Source organism: Talaromyces rugulosus, chromosome V (assembly GCF_013368755.1).
Source record: "Talaromyces rugulosus chromosome V, complete sequence".
NCBI classification, from domain to species: domain Eukaryota; kingdom Fungi; phylum Ascomycota; class Eurotiomycetes; order Eurotiales; family Trichocomaceae; genus Talaromyces; species Talaromyces rugulosus.
Window position 1 is genome coordinate 4,142,502 of NC_049565.1, and position 17,056 is coordinate 4,159,557.

The 17,056-nt window shown below is 47.1% G+C and overlaps 6 protein-coding genes across 6 annotated transcripts; 2 read left to right on the forward strand and 4 right to left on the reverse strand.

Annotated features, from left to right (window-relative positions):
• Window positions 1-1,612: 1,612 nt before the first annotated feature.
• On the reverse strand, window positions 1,613-2,716 carry TRUGW13939_09942 (uncharacterized protein; the record flags this gene model as incomplete). Its single annotated transcript, XM_035493058.1, has 2 exons — window positions 1,613-2,596; window positions 2,657-2,716. 2 exons carry the CDS (start codon window positions 2,714-2,716, stop codon window positions 1,613-1,615), a joined length of 1,044 nt encoding a protein of 347 aa, XP_035348951.1.
• Window positions 2,717-3,294: 578 nt separating this feature from the next.
• TRUGW13939_09943 (uncharacterized protein) lies at window positions 3,295-4,571 on the reverse strand (the record flags this gene model as incomplete). Its single annotated transcript, XM_035493059.1, has 4 exons — window positions 3,295-3,593; window positions 3,667-3,766; window positions 3,827-4,249; window positions 4,308-4,571. 4 exons carry the CDS (start codon window positions 4,569-4,571, stop codon window positions 3,295-3,297), a joined length of 1,086 nt encoding a protein of 361 aa, XP_035348952.1.
• Window positions 4,572-5,721: 1,150 nt separating this feature from the next.
• Window positions 5,722-10,168, reverse strand: TRUGW13939_09944 (uncharacterized protein; the record flags this gene model as incomplete). Its single annotated transcript, XM_035493060.1, has 10 exons — window positions 5,722-5,927; window positions 5,985-6,090; window positions 6,146-6,742; window positions 6,793-7,025; window positions 7,093-7,582; window positions 7,638-7,745; window positions 7,802-7,936; window positions 7,986-8,000; window positions 8,066-10,090; window positions 10,145-10,168. The coding sequence occupies 10 exons, from the start codon at window positions 10,166-10,168 to the stop codon at window positions 5,722-5,724; spliced, it is 3,939 nt and encodes a 1,312-aa protein (XP_035348953.1).
• A 1,311-nt stretch (window positions 10,169-11,479) lies between these two features.
• Window positions 11,480-12,773, forward strand: TRUGW13939_09945 (uncharacterized protein; the record flags this gene model as incomplete). Its single annotated transcript, XM_035493061.1, has 2 exons — window positions 11,480-12,003; window positions 12,062-12,773. The coding sequence occupies 2 exons, from the start codon at window positions 11,480-11,482 to the stop codon at window positions 12,771-12,773; spliced, it is 1,236 nt and encodes a 411-aa protein (XP_035348954.1).
• Window positions 12,774-14,021: 1,248 nt separating this feature from the next.
• TRUGW13939_09946 (uncharacterized protein) lies at window positions 14,022-14,987 on the forward strand (the record flags this gene model as incomplete). Its single annotated transcript, XM_035493062.1, has 1 exon — window positions 14,022-14,987. One exon carries the CDS (start codon window positions 14,022-14,024, stop codon window positions 14,985-14,987), a length of 966 nt encoding a protein of 321 aa, XP_035348955.1.
• Window positions 14,988-15,186: 199 nt separating this feature from the next.
• On the reverse strand, window positions 15,187-16,587 carry TRUGW13939_09947 (uncharacterized protein; the record flags this gene model as incomplete). The annotated part of the gene is made up of 3 exons (XM_035493063.1): window positions 15,187-16,097; window positions 16,155-16,247; window positions 16,323-16,587. The coding sequence occupies 3 exons, from the start codon at window positions 16,585-16,587 to the stop codon at window positions 15,187-15,189; spliced, it is 1,269 nt and encodes a 422-aa protein (XP_035348956.1).
• Between the last annotated feature and the right edge of the window lie 469 nt (window positions 16,588-17,056).

A 17,056-nucleotide genomic window follows, 5' to 3' on the forward strand; every position in this document is an offset into this window, starting at 1 on the left:
TGGCCAAAAGGGGTAAAGTCGATACTGGGCTCGTATTGAGAGTAATATTCCGCGCCTGCCTTCTTTCACCAGCCATGACCATAATACCATCACTACCATGGCTTGCTTCCATCAATAATGGTTCTATCATTGCAAGTCTTTGTATCCTCTTCTTTCACTCTCATTCTTTCATAACCCATCGTTTCATAAAGAATCCACAGGAACAAGATTCCAGACTAGGCCGCCAGCTGGGGAACCTTAATCGATAGCTTGCAAGACGCGACGACAAATGAAATTGACGACGAGAAAGCTCCGAGGATGGCGTGTCGACACGCTCCATGTGCAACGCACGCGATTGATTCGGCCGCAACATCGCGCTTATTATTGCGGACCAGGGTGCGCGTCAAGAAATAATGGATTCTTTTTTTGTTTGAGTCTTGTCGGATCATTGATCGTGATTCGCGGTCACTAATGCGACTTGTCTTGTCCACTACGGAGCACTTTTGTCGCTTGCGTAACCTCTTGGGGTCAGATCAGACCGATCGGCTTGATCACCCCCGCATTACTGTCTCAGCTTTGGGCTTCTGTTTTAGCAAGATGTTGGCGGAGATATTCGCTGATGATATCATGACTGCTCTTTCTTGCTTGCTCGCGGTTCGCACGCAATTTCTCCATACGGGAAATGACTGGGCGCAAGATCGGCCGAAGTAACAGTAACTAACTGCATACTCTGTACTAACTCAGTTTTTGCTGGCACAGACAGCCGCCAAACAAGATCCGTTTGCCGACGAAGCAGAGTTGCTCCTCTGATTGGCGCTGATTTGTGCATAGCCATCTGCGGATCGATAGTCCTGTCGCTTTGGCCGCGGCCTTGAATTGAACTCGATAATATTTCCTTTGCGAGCGTGACAAATCGCATTCTTTACAGCATGCACCTAGCCACCTACCCATGCACACCATATGCATGATAAACCTCGTGCTGACTGGAAACTTGAAAGCAAAGACACAATCAACCAAAAAGCAAGAAAAGCATGCTTAGAGGGCAGAGCTATCAAGCGATGCGTTGGCTGGCGCCCCGCCACCGTCGAATCGGAAACTTGGACCCCCAACGAGAGTGCAACGCCAGGCATCCATCTTCCCGGTTTTGCTGACCAGGATGTGGCTTGTCTGCCACCCCCAGCCAGCCAGGTTAGGCCTGCCGAGTGTTTTGCCGCTTGGCCAAATTTCAGCTCACTCTGGAGGTGTGAACTAGCACTGCCGAAACAGCGGCGCATCCTCGTTGCCAATAGTTGACGTGCTTGAACCTTGCCGCCACACACTAGTTATGGATATCAGACACCCCCTCTAACAGGGCTGAGTTGGCTTTCATTTACAGTTCACTCTCCACTGATCTAGATCGTTCGCTCGCCAACTCGACTCACTGGTATGAAAAGGTAGCCCCTGAGAAGGCCTGACAATGATAACGATACCAATACCTATAGTGGTGTTTGTTATGGCCATTGGAAATACCGGAGTTTGTAGATACCGTCAAGGTAAAGTATTGTGTCTCAATTGACTTGGCACAGCATAGTTACTTCGAATATGATCCACTGTTTCGAAAATGAATATATAATTTCCAGACCACATAGAAAATTCAAGACAACAACCACCTAATACCCTCTTCCAAATCCACCGCGGCCTTCTTCGCCTGGCTCAGCATCGGGAAGCTGCCCCAGAAGATGTGTGGCATGCCGGGATAGACATCCAGTCTTGTCTCAGTCCCGTTCTCTCTCAGCACCTGTTCGTAAATAAGGCCCTCATCACGCAGAGTATCCATCCCACATATTTGCAAATATGCTTTTGGCAGTCCTGCATGGCCCGTCGGCCAAAGATAGGGCACAAACATGGGAGACTGCTCATCACCAGCCGCAGAATCACGAAAGACCTTGGCCAGCACCGGCGAGAGCACCGGATCCTTCTGACATTCTTCCTGTGTACGAGATAGATATGCCTCTCGATAAGCATCCGGAAGCACAGCCTCGGTCTCAGGCGGAAGAATCATAGGCGCGAGCAAGAACGAGCCCGTGATGGCAGGCCCAAGTCCCTGGTCGCGTGCCAGATGCGTGAGAATCGCAGACATCGAACCACCAGCAGACGAACCGCCAATGACGAACCCGGCCGCGAGCGAGACTGAGAGTTCTGTTTCTGTCTCCGGCGACGCGATCCATTGCAGCGCGTCCCATGCATCGTTGATGCTGGCCGGGAACGGGTCCTCGGGGCCCTGGCGATATCCAGGCGCGATGCAGACGACGCCTAGATTCTTTGCGATGCGTCGGCAGGACGTGGATGTGTCCTCTGGGGATCCGATTGTCCATCCACCGCCATGGTAGTAGACCACCAGCGGAGGCTTCTCTGTCTTTGTTGCTGATGGCGGCTGTGTCTTTTCCACAGGCTCAAACACGCGCGCACGTAGTTGGAAGCCGTCTCGCGCATGGAAGAAAATGTCGCGCTCGGTCACGCCTGTAGTACTGGGGTCTGCTGGCTTGTGCTGGCTTTTCATGTACATGCGCAGACCGGCAATTACTCTTTGGGTATCTGCGGTTTCTGAAATTTGAGGGAAGTTGGCCGTCTTCAGGAACTATATGTATTGTATATCGGTTGGTTTTGTGACTGAATAAGGGACAAGGATTGGGGATACCTCTGCGAGCTCGGGGTCAATGACGCCCAGTTTGAGTCGGTCTTCTCGGGATAGAGCCATGGTGGTGATTTATTCAAGTATTCAAGTCTGATCCCTTGATTTATCTATGATTGATGCGATATTGCTTGAATATATATAGTCAGAACTAAAAGATATCTGAGCCGAGGCACGGAGATAAAAAAAAAGAGAAGAGTATCTTTCGCCGGGCCTAAAAAATATACGCCATGAAATGAATCCTGATGTTCAATCATGTATATGATGCGGGGGAAGCAAGACGTAGAACATGGAAAGCAGCTCAACCACTCACAAGGAATATTAATTCTCTGCACGCAGGCAGAAATCTAGACTTTCTATCTCACGACGGCCTTTTTTATAATAGCATTATTTCCAACGTCTACATAAAGATGAAACGACGGAGTTAAGAATGTTAACCCCGCGTAACCATGGCGTGATGTTTCCCGAAATAGAATCACGGCTGATTTTCTATAATGGCAATAATATAAAACATTTCAAAGCATTTTGATAGCACGTATCGTCTAAATTCTAGATATATATGCCAAAAATATCATCAATGCTATGTACGTGCCCTTCTTTCCCGTTCAAGACTATCTACACTAGGGATTCCTACTTCAAATGTTCTAGTAGCCTTCAATCCCAGCCGCCACACTATCATTAAACCCAGTCCATGACCTGCCCCAGAACGAGTTCAGGATTTGCTCCGCACGGATCTTGGGCTTGACCACACTCCTATCCCGGTTTTCGTTGGCAGGGGGGTCGGGGATGGCCTTGTTATCGGGACGAAGTCCCCTCAGCACGAAGACGATATCGGTCCAGTTGAATTCGTGTACAAAGCCAAAGATGCGCTCATCCTTAATGGACGTATCGAGAAGTGCGGCAACGTGGAGACGGGCAGTGTCGCGAACGTCAATGAAGTGCTCTGTATTTTGGTTATCAGTTTCTTTTCTTTCTCTCTCTTTCGGTTTTGGGTCATATATAGATTAAGCACTTACGAGCAGGAAGCATCCTCATAAACCCTTCTTTACCTTGTAACAGGCTACGTACACCGCCCATTGTTGAGCCGTTGATTTCCGGATGCAAAGACGGGCCCGTCTATTTCTTGCCTGTTAGCTAAAGGGAAACGAAACGAGAGAGAGAAAAGGGAAAACGCACGTTGAAATTGGGTAGGATAGCATTGAAAACAAAGCCTGGCTTGTTTTCCTTGATCCATTTCCAGGCTGCTCTCTCGCCCTCTGTCTTGGAAGCGCCATAGACACTCGGTGGTTTCAGTTCTGCTGGCGTGTTTGAGTCCCAGGCTGCTTTAACCGTGGCCTCGTTCCAGGTATCTGCAAAAAGGTCAATTTCTTCTGTCTCAGAACTTAGCTGCATGGGGGAGCGAGGAGATTTTGACGTACTCTCGTCTACAATAAGACCCTCGTTATCTGCGGTCGGCCATAGAACTGCACTCGACGAGGACGTGAGTACAAACCGTTTGATAGACGCCTCTTGAGCTGCTGCGGATAGAGCGTTCTCATTGAGCTTAATAACGCCTGGAATGACTTGGTTTGGGTCTGAGCTGAAGCTAACATCCGATGCCTACAAAGCACTGTCAGTCTGTATCTATAAGAAAGGAGAGGAATGGGATGCAACCAACCACATGCAGAAAACCGGCAGCACCCTTGACAACATCCTTATAAACTCCTTCGGCAGCGAGGTCGGGCAAAACCACGCTTTCGAATTTCCCTTTGCCGTATTTCTCTTCAAATAGTTGGTTCAACCATGGCTTTTCCGAACGGACAGTGCCGCGGACTAGATATCCAAGTCCGAGCAGAATATCGGCAATGTGAGATGCAATATAGCCATTGGCACCTGTGACAACCACGGTTGAGCCTTTGGGTATGGCGAATTCTTGGGCCATGTTTTCCTTTTTTTTTTATGGAAAAATTCGACTCTTTTCACTTGACAGTGCGTGGATCAACGTGATAATGGAAAGATAGGTATCCTTATTATTTCAAAACTTCAAAATTCTGTTGTCTGTCACCTGCTTACCAAAAATGGGGACGGGGTGGTGCTATTTAAACTATCCCATAGTACCACCGCTATTCCTACGATTATCCATGATTATAAATCTCCATTATTAATATTTATTAGTTATTTTCATGTTGGCAACTTGGCATGACGTTCCAAGCTAAAAAGTGTACCCACAGGTGAATGATTTAGGCCTGGCATAGTGCTGTGAAGTATCCGCACCGTCCGGAGACGTTTAGCTACTCCGCAAGCCTATCAAATACGCAGTACCTTATTTTCCACTTTTTTTCTGCGTATAAATTAACCAACAAAGTTTATCGCCACACTGGGGCACTCGGACGAGTTAGTTGTGTAGCGTTCTCGAAATAGACTAATCCGCATCCGTATACGCAGATAGTCGGGGACAAAATTTACATGTTTTATGACTTGTGAATCAGCTGCCTCATACTTATGTAGCGACAGATGGACATAACTACGAAGTGTAATAATGGCGACCAAAAAAGAAATAAAAAAAGGTCATCGGATGAATTTTTGCTCCGATTGCCAGATATCTCCGAGGCGGGGTTAGCAAAAGCCGTTACATACTACTAACTAGTAGATAGTGTCGAGGCGATGGGTCATCGTGGGATCGTCGGCTTAAAGCGGCTATCGATGGCCGATTCTGCTCTTTGAAATAAGGTTCTTCAAAAAGTTTCTGCGAGTAAGGATCTTGTATATAGGATATAATGCATTTAATTTATTTATACTATTCATTGATTTTTTTTCCCTTGTGTGTTTTATACAAAAAATTGAGATCGCCCTTAGTGAGGTGTGTATATAGGATAGGACATTAGCCCTAGCCCTAAGGCGGCCAACAGTTCTTCCAAGCAGATTTCATGAATGTGTAAAAAAATCATAGTTGTTTGGTTTAAAGCATAAAATTAGTGGACTAATGGAAATTCCAAATTTAAAACCCGAAATTACGTTGTATTAGAAAATACATTGATACCTTACCCCATATCTCTCGTGCACCTCAACCGTAGTTGTGAACATACCAACCCTTAAATATCACTTTCTTCAACATATATAATACTATCATTCGTCGAGATAGTTTTATCGGGGTGGAGTGTCTTTACTGGCGGGATTCTGTTTGCATCTTGGTCTTTGTGCGATTTACTCCGGATTTTGTATGACCAAAGCCCCTTCAATGTGTGTGCCCCGAAAGCAATCGCCATGAAGAAGGTCGAAACTCCCAGGGAACCACCAACTGAAAAATATATAAGTAAAAGCACATAATAAGTTACGCAAAGACGATAAAACTTACATATGATTGGAAAGATCCATTGCCCTTCATAAGCAACATCACCGTCTTTATGGGGGAAGCTGGAAATATTCAATGCAAACAGGCTTGTCAAGAAGGATGCCGGGAGCTATATCGATAATTATGATTAGAGGAAAGATCCACTGCAGTATTTAGACACTTACAAAAAGAATCGTCACCGCTGTGAAAACCATGATGGTGTCTGCTTGTTTGGCGGCTGCGTGGCTCTGTTCGCGCGCGGATTTGGCTTCGCTGATGTTAGCCTGCTTCTGCTTCAAGTCCAGCAGGGCCTCGAGGGAATTTTGGACAGTTTCGGCCTCTTTGATCATTTCTTGAATCTCCTCCTTCTTTTCTGTGGGCGTGTCGTAGTTGAACGTAGTAAGATGGTCGTCTTTTAGACACATGGCCTGTTTCCAGACCAGTTCTTGAGCTTCGGCCAGAGCCTTCAATATATTAAGCTCGTCACAGATATCTTTGACCTCTCGTAGTCCCGCAGTCTCCTTCGTAATATCGAAGTAGGGGTTCGTCTCGGTTGAATCGTCGTCACCCTTCCTTGTTTTCCAGAACGAGTCAATGTTATCCCGAATCAAAGTGCAAAGGCCTTTGGATTTGTCGCCCTCAAGAGTCAAATCATTAGTTGATGATGTTGAATTATGTTCTGCACTGTTTGTTTTCGACAGGTTTAACTGCGATTTCCTTTTTTCATCATTATTGCTGAGGGAGGCTTGGAATTCTTCGAATAGATTTGCTTCTACGTCACGCTGAATACTGTCAGTATCCATCTATTTATTCAACTCGCAGCGGAACTCACTATGTCTCGAATAGTATCACGGAATACATCCAATGGAGATGTCTTAGTTTCATATACGTTTATCTCTCTCTTGCTGAAAAGACTGGTTGTAGTGTTGAGGATGAGCTCGGCCAAGTATCCGGCGCAGAAAGATGAAGTATTCTTTTCTTGATCCTTGACGGCGTTTAGAACATGTTGCAAGAGACTGTTTTCACCGTCGTCAGGCTGTTTAGTTGTGCTGGTGATGATCGTTCCTATAAAAGTGAACTATTAGTTAGAGCTATATCAATTGACATGTAATATAGAGTTGATCAACCATACTCTCGTCAAGGATCCAAAGCCATAGCTGGTTGACAGTAAGTATCTTTACAGCTTGTTTTTCCTCTTTCTCTTCATCTATTTTATTCCTCGCCTCTTTTTTGTTATCTTTTCTTCCTTCTCTTTGCTTATTCTCTTTCTCTTTATGTTCTTCTCGTTTTCGTTTCGTATACCTCCCTAATACTTGGTCATTGTCTCTAGCAGCAGTGTTGTCAAGAGAAGCATAGTAGTATTGATCGAGTGTCATAAAATTATGGACTATATCGTCCACGTTTGGCTTCGGTGGAGTAAAATATTCGGACGAGTCTTTCTTGGGTCTGCCAGTTTCATAATTATTGTCTTCTTCGTTGCTCTCTGTTAGTCTTTTGGCCTTTTTTTCGCTAGAACCGCCGTCAGGCTCCTTGGCTTCCTGGTCGGCCTCCTTTATTTTTTTTCCTCGTGATTCATTGTCGCCTTTATTTTCGGGCCAGTCCATCCAAGAGATATAAGGCATCTGCAACCACAGTTAGAAATGGGATAAGAACATAACATTGAAATGGTGAACAGACATAAAGCGCAAGCTTTTCATTGGCGTCCATGTTTATATTAAGCTGGTTATTGTTTTTCTCTGCATTCTTACCAGAGTTTTCCGGGCCAGGCTGTTGCGAGTTCTCCCTCTGTTGTTTTGTCAGAGCATAGCTTTTTTCTAGTTCATCGTCAACTTCGAACATACCATACACTGCGGCTTCATGTAATGCTTTCCCTCGCCAGCGGACAACTGGGTCCAACTTCTCCGTACAAATTGAGCCAAAGGTCGATGGGTCTCATTCTTGATATCCTTGTCTCTGGATATTCTTACCATGAGTTCCTAATTATTGTGAGCGTGGGAAGAGATAGTCTCCTGTCATTATAAATACCTCAATATATCGCAACTTAAGAAAATTCGTCATTAGTAAACGCCATTTTGTTTATGATAGCATGGGTATGGAGAACCAACATTGTTTAGAGGAATATGGGTCCATATCAATGTAGCACTGGGTTTTTTCTGATCCAATTTTTGAGATTCTTTAGATTGATCGGTTTTTTCATTTTCCGCAGTATCTTTCGAAGAATTTCCCACGAGATGTTCTAGGCTGCTATACTTGTTTTCCCTTATGATCTTCTGGGGCCCGTCATTATATATTAAGTCATTGATTGAACGCCGCCTGAACTGGAATCCGATTTGGTTGTTCTCAACATGGAAGCCGACTACCATTCCCTCTGGCGATTCGTGATCCTGTTTTTGGAACTGGAATTCAGGCAGATGGTGGTCGTCTCTTGGCGCCCGGCGCTTCAAGATTGGAGGAGGATTGGAGAGCAATTCCACCATCACCTTGTTCTCCTTGTTCCGCTTCTTGATAATTTCGATTCCAATTTTGATGTCGTTTTCGTTCATATATCCCCCATTGGAGAGAAGCCACCAAACCACAACAGCACGTTGGTGATAAACCGCTAGGTGTAAGGCATTCCACTTGTGCTTGGGGCCCAAAAATTTCAGACCCAGTGATTCGGCGTTTTCCCCTTCTGGAATCATCTGCAAAAAACCATGAAGATGCATCTCCTCTCGGGGGGCTTCATATTGTGCCGCTAATTCCAGCACCAGGTTTGACAATTTAGAACACGGTGACTCAAAAAAGCATTTCTTTCCACGGATAGTCTTATTTAAAGTTTCCCACAATAGACCTTCGATTTTCCTGAGTTTCTCTGTGCTTCCTGATGCTGCCAGTGATATCGGTGTCTCGCCCTCCTTGGTCGTGGCAAGGACTATTTTCAGATTATCCGAACCATTCCTGGGTGGTTCTTCTAGCCACTTCAAAAGATATTTGACTAGGTCTAGATGTCCATACCTGACTGCCAGATGTAAAGGGGTGACGCCTTCATCATCAAGGTCTAGTATGCCGTTCCTTTCCTCGAGGAAGTATTTCATCATGTCGATATTACCTCCTAACGCAGCTATATGCATCCAGGACACTTCTGATTTGTTCCTTTGGATTTCCCATTGCTTTATTTTCTTACACTCCTCTATCATTCTCGCGGAGCCATTGAGGATAGCCCAGTACATGATTGCCTTCATATGCTGGTTGATCTTGTCTTCAAGGGTTTTTTTTCTCAATATTCGACGTAGAAGAAACGAGTTAATCCACATTGCATTTATTTCATCTGGGATGTAAACTTCGTCTTTGGCCCAGGAGTAAGGAAAGTACAGCGTTTGTATCGTTTCCAAAACTTGAAGAAACATTGAAGGACTTTTTGATAATGCCGCGGAATGTAATGGCAACCGGTATAGATCGTCTTTTAGATTGAGAACAGCCTTCAAAGTGCTGAAATTATTGTCCGCATTTGATAACTTCACGAGAAGCAATTGAAGAGTTTTTTCGTCTCCTCTCATGCAGACAATGTGGAGTGCAGTTAGCTTGCTATAAGTAGCCGCCGTGATATTTGCCCCATTGTCTAGTAAAAATTCGAAGACATTATAATGACCATTCCAAACAGCAACAAGAAGTGCTGTTGCGCCATCACGTTCGGATCTTTCCTCAAGAAGATGGCTTCCACCCTTAAAGAGGATTTTGAGAATGTCAAGGTGCCCAAACCTAGCAGCTATGAAAAAGGGGGTTTCGCCTTCGAAAGTTTTGGCAGAAATATCTGCATCTCGATTTAGAAGCTCTTGAACAATGTCAGGTTTGCCTAACGCTGCTGCGAGTATCAAAGGAGTAACGCCCTCAATTTCGAAATGCTCATAATTATCACCATAGTCATCACGAAAATGATAGTCAAATCTAACATTGACGTCTTCTCGGTCGTTAAACAGCTCCCCCACCTTCTGGAGATTGTCGTCCTCGATTGCTTCGATGAGTTCTAGTAGCCATTTGTCTTGAACACTCTTAGTTGAGAAACTATTGTCGTCGTATTCAGTAGTATATTCATGGACACCTTCCTCGGAATTTCGTTCGACATTTTCCTCGGTGTCAGAAGGGGAGGTAGCCTAGATTTAATTAGTAAAAAACAAAATAAAAAATGAAGCCCTCGACCAACCTACGACATTCTCTGTTTTGCCCTCCATGATGAGATGGGATCAAATGGGATCAAATTATGGTTGTAATACCTATTGGTTCTCGACGTTTGTGGTTGCAGCCGGGTTACGCCAAGCCTTGTAACACACCCCCAACACTAACCGGGATATTATAGCTAGAATGGCAGCCAAGCCATGTAAATAACCAGGTTATTTGCCGCCTTATGTGCGCTTGAGTTACTGTAATCTAATACCATCTCAGTCTCAATGAGAAAGACGGTGAGAAAGGCGGCGTTATAAAAATAACAGAATTCTTAATAAAATTCGAATAATTCATATAATTCTAAATAAATGATTAATATTTTCATATATAGAATCTATAATAATTAGGTGAATACAAGTTTGATGAGATAAAAATAACGATCATGTAATAATTCAATATTTCATGCAGCCAGCCGTCGCCGTTGGAAATTGAGAGTGTCTCCAACCACATTCCCCGCGAATCATGGCGTTTGCTCGGGGTTGGAGTCGAGGCAGTGTTGCACAGAGTATGACAAACTGAATTAATGGCTCTTACCAAGAAACCATTCCTAAGGGGTCTAGATGTCCCCATTTTCGATGACTCGGCAGAGTATGTAGTACTAGACCTTAAATGTTGTTTACCATTGTACCAAAAATGGACCCATTGGTGGGAATTTTTGCTGCAACAAAAGGTCATTGGTTTATTGAGTAGCCATTCTATGGCTTACCACAGGAGCTAACACATAAAAACACATTAAATGACTGTACAACAAGGCCTCCGAAAGATATAGTTCATCGGTTTGTTGGTGCCTGATTTCTCAGGCAATTAACGCACGGGCGCTGGCGGCCCCACATGAGGAGGTCGCACATCTCTCTTCCTCCTCACAAGAATCAAAGAATATTTCCCCTGGAACATCTAGATATTCCATTCATGCAAGTCCGCGTATAACTAAGAGCAAAAATAGTACATATTAATAACGTTGAGAACAACATTGAATCGTGCTTGTGGTTAAGCATTAACTAAGCATTGACGCTAGCCGCATGCGGAGAAGGAACGAGAAGCCGCATCACGTGAAAGGGGCCGAAGCCAAAATAGAACCACAATTCCCAAAAACGGACTAAAGGCATCCTTTTTGACCCAGTTAGAGACGATCGATCGCCCGACCCCAAAACATGACTAAGCCGTCTGTTTCGGAGCGGAGCTGGCACTATCGCAGGGGAAGAATCGATTGTGCAGCAATGTCGTTTTTCCTTTATTATCATTATTGATTGTCATCAAACCGCGCGAGGTTGCCTGCGCTACTTCCCTTACCAAGCCCTGGCCGGGCTTAAAACGTCAGTATGCCACAGGGTTTCACCAGACGGGCGATTGGAGGGCTGCTGGCAGCTGGCATTCTCCTGATTATCTGGCGCACTTCTCAGTACCAACAACAACCTCTAAGATCCTCCATTCTCCACGGCCACGGCTCTGATACGACGACCCCCAATACTCAGAACGGCGATGTGCAAATTCCCGGCGTTAAGATTCCGGATGTCAACATTCCTGATGTTAAGGCTCCCGACGTGAAGACCCCCGACGTCAAGCCTAGCGATCCCAAACCCGAAGCTCCCAAAACCGGAGATCACAAAACCACCGAAGTCCCACGGCGACGCGTCGGCAAGGTGTCGATGTTGTACGGCTATGAGAATTGGTACTACGAGCGAGCCCTGGAGAGTCACAAGCGACACGCAGACCGATGGAACTACCCAATGCACATCCTCGAAGAGGAAATCTCTGTGGGGTATTGGAACAAACCGAACTATGTGCTGTCGCTCATCATTCAAGAGCTTACAAAGCCGCCCGATGAACAACTGGAGTGGTTGATGTGAGTTTTTTCTCTCTCTCTCTCTCTCTGAAAATTGGATCTAGGCTGATTTCTGTAGGTGGGTTGATGCCGACTCGATCATCATCAACCCTGCGATCCCCGCCGATATCTTCCTCCCACCCGCCGACATGTCGGAAATCCATTTCGTCTCTTCGAAAGACCAAAATGGGCTCAATACTGGAATTGTGTTTTTCCACGTGCACTCGTGGACCATCAGCTTCCTGATCGAGGTCCTCGCCTTCCCTCTCTATTTCCCCGACTGGGATTTGGGGGTTTCAGCCGACCAGCAAGCGATGGCTGCGATCATGACCAAAACCACGGTTGGCCCCGAGGGCCACGGCTACGCGGACGGAATGGTCTATCTTCCGCGACCATGGATCAATACCTACGAATGGCATCATGACTACGAAGGGAAAAAGGGAGACATGCTGGTCCATTTCCCGGGCCTCCAGGAAGACCGATGGCCGCATATGCAAAAATGGATCGAAATCGTGGAAAAGACCCCACTCGAATGGGAAGTGCCGCTGCACGAGACTGTCTACCCTGACCTGACCCGTGAATTCTGGGTCAAATTCCGGGCTGCCCGGGACCTTGCTAGAAAGGTTGAGAATGAGCTCTCTGCCGCGAAACCGGGCACTCGAGTTGCTGCGCGAGAGGACGCAGTGAAGGCACTGCGAGACGCTCTGCGGCAGCATGCCGACGAGCCCGAGCTTCTTCAGGAACGTGTTGATGGATTGCAAGCCGCCATCCGGACAGACGCCTCTAGGTGAGTATTCTGTACTACGTTTTTTTTTTTGGGGAGGTTTTGGGTTTCCTTGGTTCTTCGGTTATTTGAACATCATATATGACTGGGCTTGGTATGTACATTTTTGGGCGCTCAGCCAAGTGGATAAAATGATCTTTGTGTGTAAATATACTTTTTGGAGGCTACTGGATGGAGTTAGATCTTGCGATTATAATCCATTTTATTTCTTCTACGCATTGCTTGATTATCCACAAACAGAACACGTCTGCGCGATTGTTTCCAACGCCTGACTCAGGTAGACACTGTGGCGTGTGATGTATGCGTCATGGCTTGCTGCAGAGCGTGGCCGGGCCGATAAGATAAGCAATTTTTTTGTTCTCTACTCTCACCTTCACGTGTTTATGCGAGGTTGACTGTGGGCACTGGGAAGTTGGATGTTACTGTAGCTTGTCCACATGAAAATCGCAATCTCGACCACACCGTGTGCTCGTCTTCAGGAATTGCCATCCCACCGACTGGGCGCCTCGACACTGGACAGCTCCGATATAGGACCATCCCACGGAATTTGGCCAGTTCTCGACTCTCTCAACTTATTAACAGCCACTTAGGCTTGCTGGAAAGGTAATCGGCATCGCCCTATCAGAACACACATTAGCAGCCGCTCGATAGCAAACTGGAAAACAGGAAATGGCACGTTATGCCGGTCAGCGCCTAATCGAAGATCATAGTTGCAATGGGGCCGTCTGGCATCATCCCACCCCGATCACAGTAGCATTTCCGGTCCATCCATGATCCTGGCAGGGCTAGGCGGCGACTGGAAAATTGGAAGCTGCTTAGGCGTCTCATTTGGGGGCAGAGAACGCACAGAGAGAAAGAAGAGGCAGTGAGTTGCTGCGGGGAGAAGCAGAAGTTCTCCAGGTGCAGCAAACCCGCGCCATGCCCGATTAGGCAGGAGCATAACGGCCCGGGCTGGCCGGCTTCGCAGGCCCAATCGCCCAAACAGGAAGCTGCGTGTTTTGTCGCCGCTGGTGGGGAATGTCACTGCACCACCAGAAAGACTGCTCGATCCAATCTCTCTGTGTGACCGAATTTTTCTGCCTGTCGTAGATTCATACTGTCGCATTCCTGCCGTTCTCGCCAAGGGCCTTCCTACTTATTAGTATTGCAGCATGGCCGCCGCTCACCGGACCCCCCGACGAGCGAACGCTATAAACATCATCGTCACCTGATAACGTCGAGCTTCTTCCACCAGGCTGGCCACCTGCATGCAGACATGAGCCTCGCCTCCCAGATTCGGACGATCCATAACGTGGACCGACACCACAAACACCTCAAATGGACCAAGAAGCAGGCCCCGGTCCTGACCGTGTCGTCCGGAGATGTCGTCACTTTTGACGCCCTCGACAGCAGCAACGGCCAGATCACAGTTAACTCAGATGCCTCTGCCCTGGACTCGTTCAAGCTCGAACTGGCCGACCCGGCATTCGGCCCCGTCTACGTGCGCGACGCGGAACCCGGCGATGCGCTCAAGATCGACGTTGTGTCGTTGGACATAGGGGACTGGGGATGGACTGCAGTTGCGCCGGGCTTTGGTCTGCTGGCGGACGAATTCACCGATGCCGATCTCAAGATCTGGAATCTCAGTGCTACGCCCGGATACGCCGAGCTGAAGCCAGGCGTCCGGGTTCCCCTGCGGCCGTTCTTGGGGATCATGGGCATTGCACCCGCTGCCGACGGCGAGTTCTCGACTATTCCGCCAACCGACGTGGGAGGAAACATTGACTGTCGTGATCTTGTCGTGGGCTCTACGCTCTACCTCCCGGTCCAGGTCCCCGGTGCCCTGTTCAGCTGCGGAGACGGCCATGCGGCTCAAGGACAAGGCGAAGTATGCGGAACCGCCATTGAAACACCCATGAAGGCCACCGTTCGATTGACAGTGTGCAAAAACCATCCCTGGGTGCAATCCCCGCACCTCCTTTTACCGCCTCAGGCGCCATCGACTTTTCCTGTCGAGGACAAAGGGCAATATGCTACAATGGGGCTGGACTCTGATTTACTCGAGGCGACTCGCAAGGCCACCCGGTATATGATCGACTGGCTCGTATCTACCAAGGGGCTAACCCGGTACGAGGCCTACATTCTTACCAGCGTTGCAGGCGACCTCAAGTTGGCCGAAGTCGTCGACATGCCAAATTTTGCCGTTACTATGAACATCCCGCTCAACATTTTTAGCTCTTGAGAGAACGAGAAGATAATTATGCGGCTGTCGATGCTGGATGTCGACGACGCTATTGGGAACGATTGTTCTGATGCCAATCTGCAGGGACTGTATGACTATCTAGAACGCTTGGTTTGTAATTAGACAACATGTGAATAAATGGACATATTTGATTTATACTCTCTTTATTCTAGTCAACTTAGCATGTACATTATATTGTCTAAACGATCATTCTCAACCCCCAACCTCCACACATAACCCTCACACACGCAAACGCAACAGACGCTGCCAGATAAAACGCCCCCGAGAAAAACACCAGTCCCTGATACGATCCGCCATTTGCCTGCACAATCGCCCCCGAGATGGGTATACCAGCCAACGCACCCAGACTCGCCGTGAAAAACGCCGTGCCACTGCGTTTCCCATAATCCTCAGTCTTGGAAACCTGACCAATACAAACGGGCGTCAAGCTGATAGCGGCACCCGACCAGAAGCCGTACAGCACAACAAACGAGGTAATCATGGCGCTATTCCCGCTTGCCGTTGACCAGAGACCGAGAATGATGGCTGCACAGGCAACTGCCGTTATGCACATGGTATTAAACACGCCGAACCGGTCTGCAACATAACCGGGAAGCGCACGGCCAGGTATTGCGCCCACGTTGAGCAGTATGTTGAGTAAATATGCCGTCTGCGAGTCCATTCCACCAGAATGAATCGCATACGACGAGATGTATGTATACGGAATAAACACGGCAAACTCAACCAGGAAAACCGCCAACGTGGTCATTGCGAATTTCGGTTCGCGCAGGGATTTCAAATCAATAGCTGAGCCGCCAGCTACATTTGGCGGTAGCCTCTTGCGCAGCAGCAGACATGCTGCGGCTCCCAGGACGGCGCAGATCAGGGCGATGATTCGCATGGACCAGGGAAACCCCAGACGTGGCGTGAGGTAGATGATGATGAGTGGGAAGACAATTCCGCCTATGCCGCCAGCAGTGCAGGCTATGCCTGTAGCTAATGCTCGGCGCTTGAAAAACCAGTGGCCTATGGCTGAGACGCTGGGGTTGAATAGAAGGGATGCTGAGATTCCACCGAGAACGCCAAAGGATAGGAGGAATTGGTAGAATTCTAAGCAAAAGTTAGACAAAGAAGAAGAAGAAAAAGTCGTTGAGAGAGGAGACATACCATGTGAAAAGCTCATAAAGATCAAAGCCAGCACGGTTCCAATAATTCCAGGCGCAATTAACCATTGAATACCCCGAGAATCAAAGATAGGTCCTATTCAAGAACAAAAAATATATATATATATAAGTAAATGCTGCCTGCTCGTTTTCTACCTGGTGCTGTACTTACCAACCTGGGCACCGCAAAAGTACAAGAAAAACGGATATAAACTGAATACCCACCCCACCGTCGATTCAGACATGCCCTTGAGTTCATGTTCTGTAAGCCGCGCCTGGAGGACTGCCAGAGTATTTAGAAATCCCATTGAGGAAAACATCGCACACCAGGCACCAAGCACAACTAGCCAGGCTTTGAGACCGCCTTCAGGGTAGTCGGAGAGCTCGTCCGGGCTCGTTGTGCCCATCGTTTCTGTTCTGCTTTCTGTTCTGCCCATTTTGCGGTCTTATCTGTGGGGGATGGGGATTTTTTTTTCAGTCAACGATTATCTACCATTGAGCAGTGTAGAAATGTGCATGCAGTATGTTAAGTTGTTAACCGAATTCCCGTCATAAATCTTCTATCAGACCACCCGGGGTGTTGCGTCCCGCCAGCATTGTGAAAGGAACCCAATTCTCTATTGCTTGGCTTTCAAAACCAACGCATCGATTTGGGCTTGCCGCTTTAACAAGCGGAAAACCACTTATCGGCTCGGAATTATTAAAATTGGCCTCGGATGGACGTCTGGCGGTGTACATGAAAGATAAAGATGGAGATATCAGTTTGCATTTTTTTGATTGGATAGAACCGTTGTATTAGTAATGACTGATTGCCAACTGCCGAGGAATTGCCAAGATTTTGTACTAGGTCGATGGGATTCTTGATCATGGATGTATAGGCTATAATCTGTTAAGCTGGCTTGAATT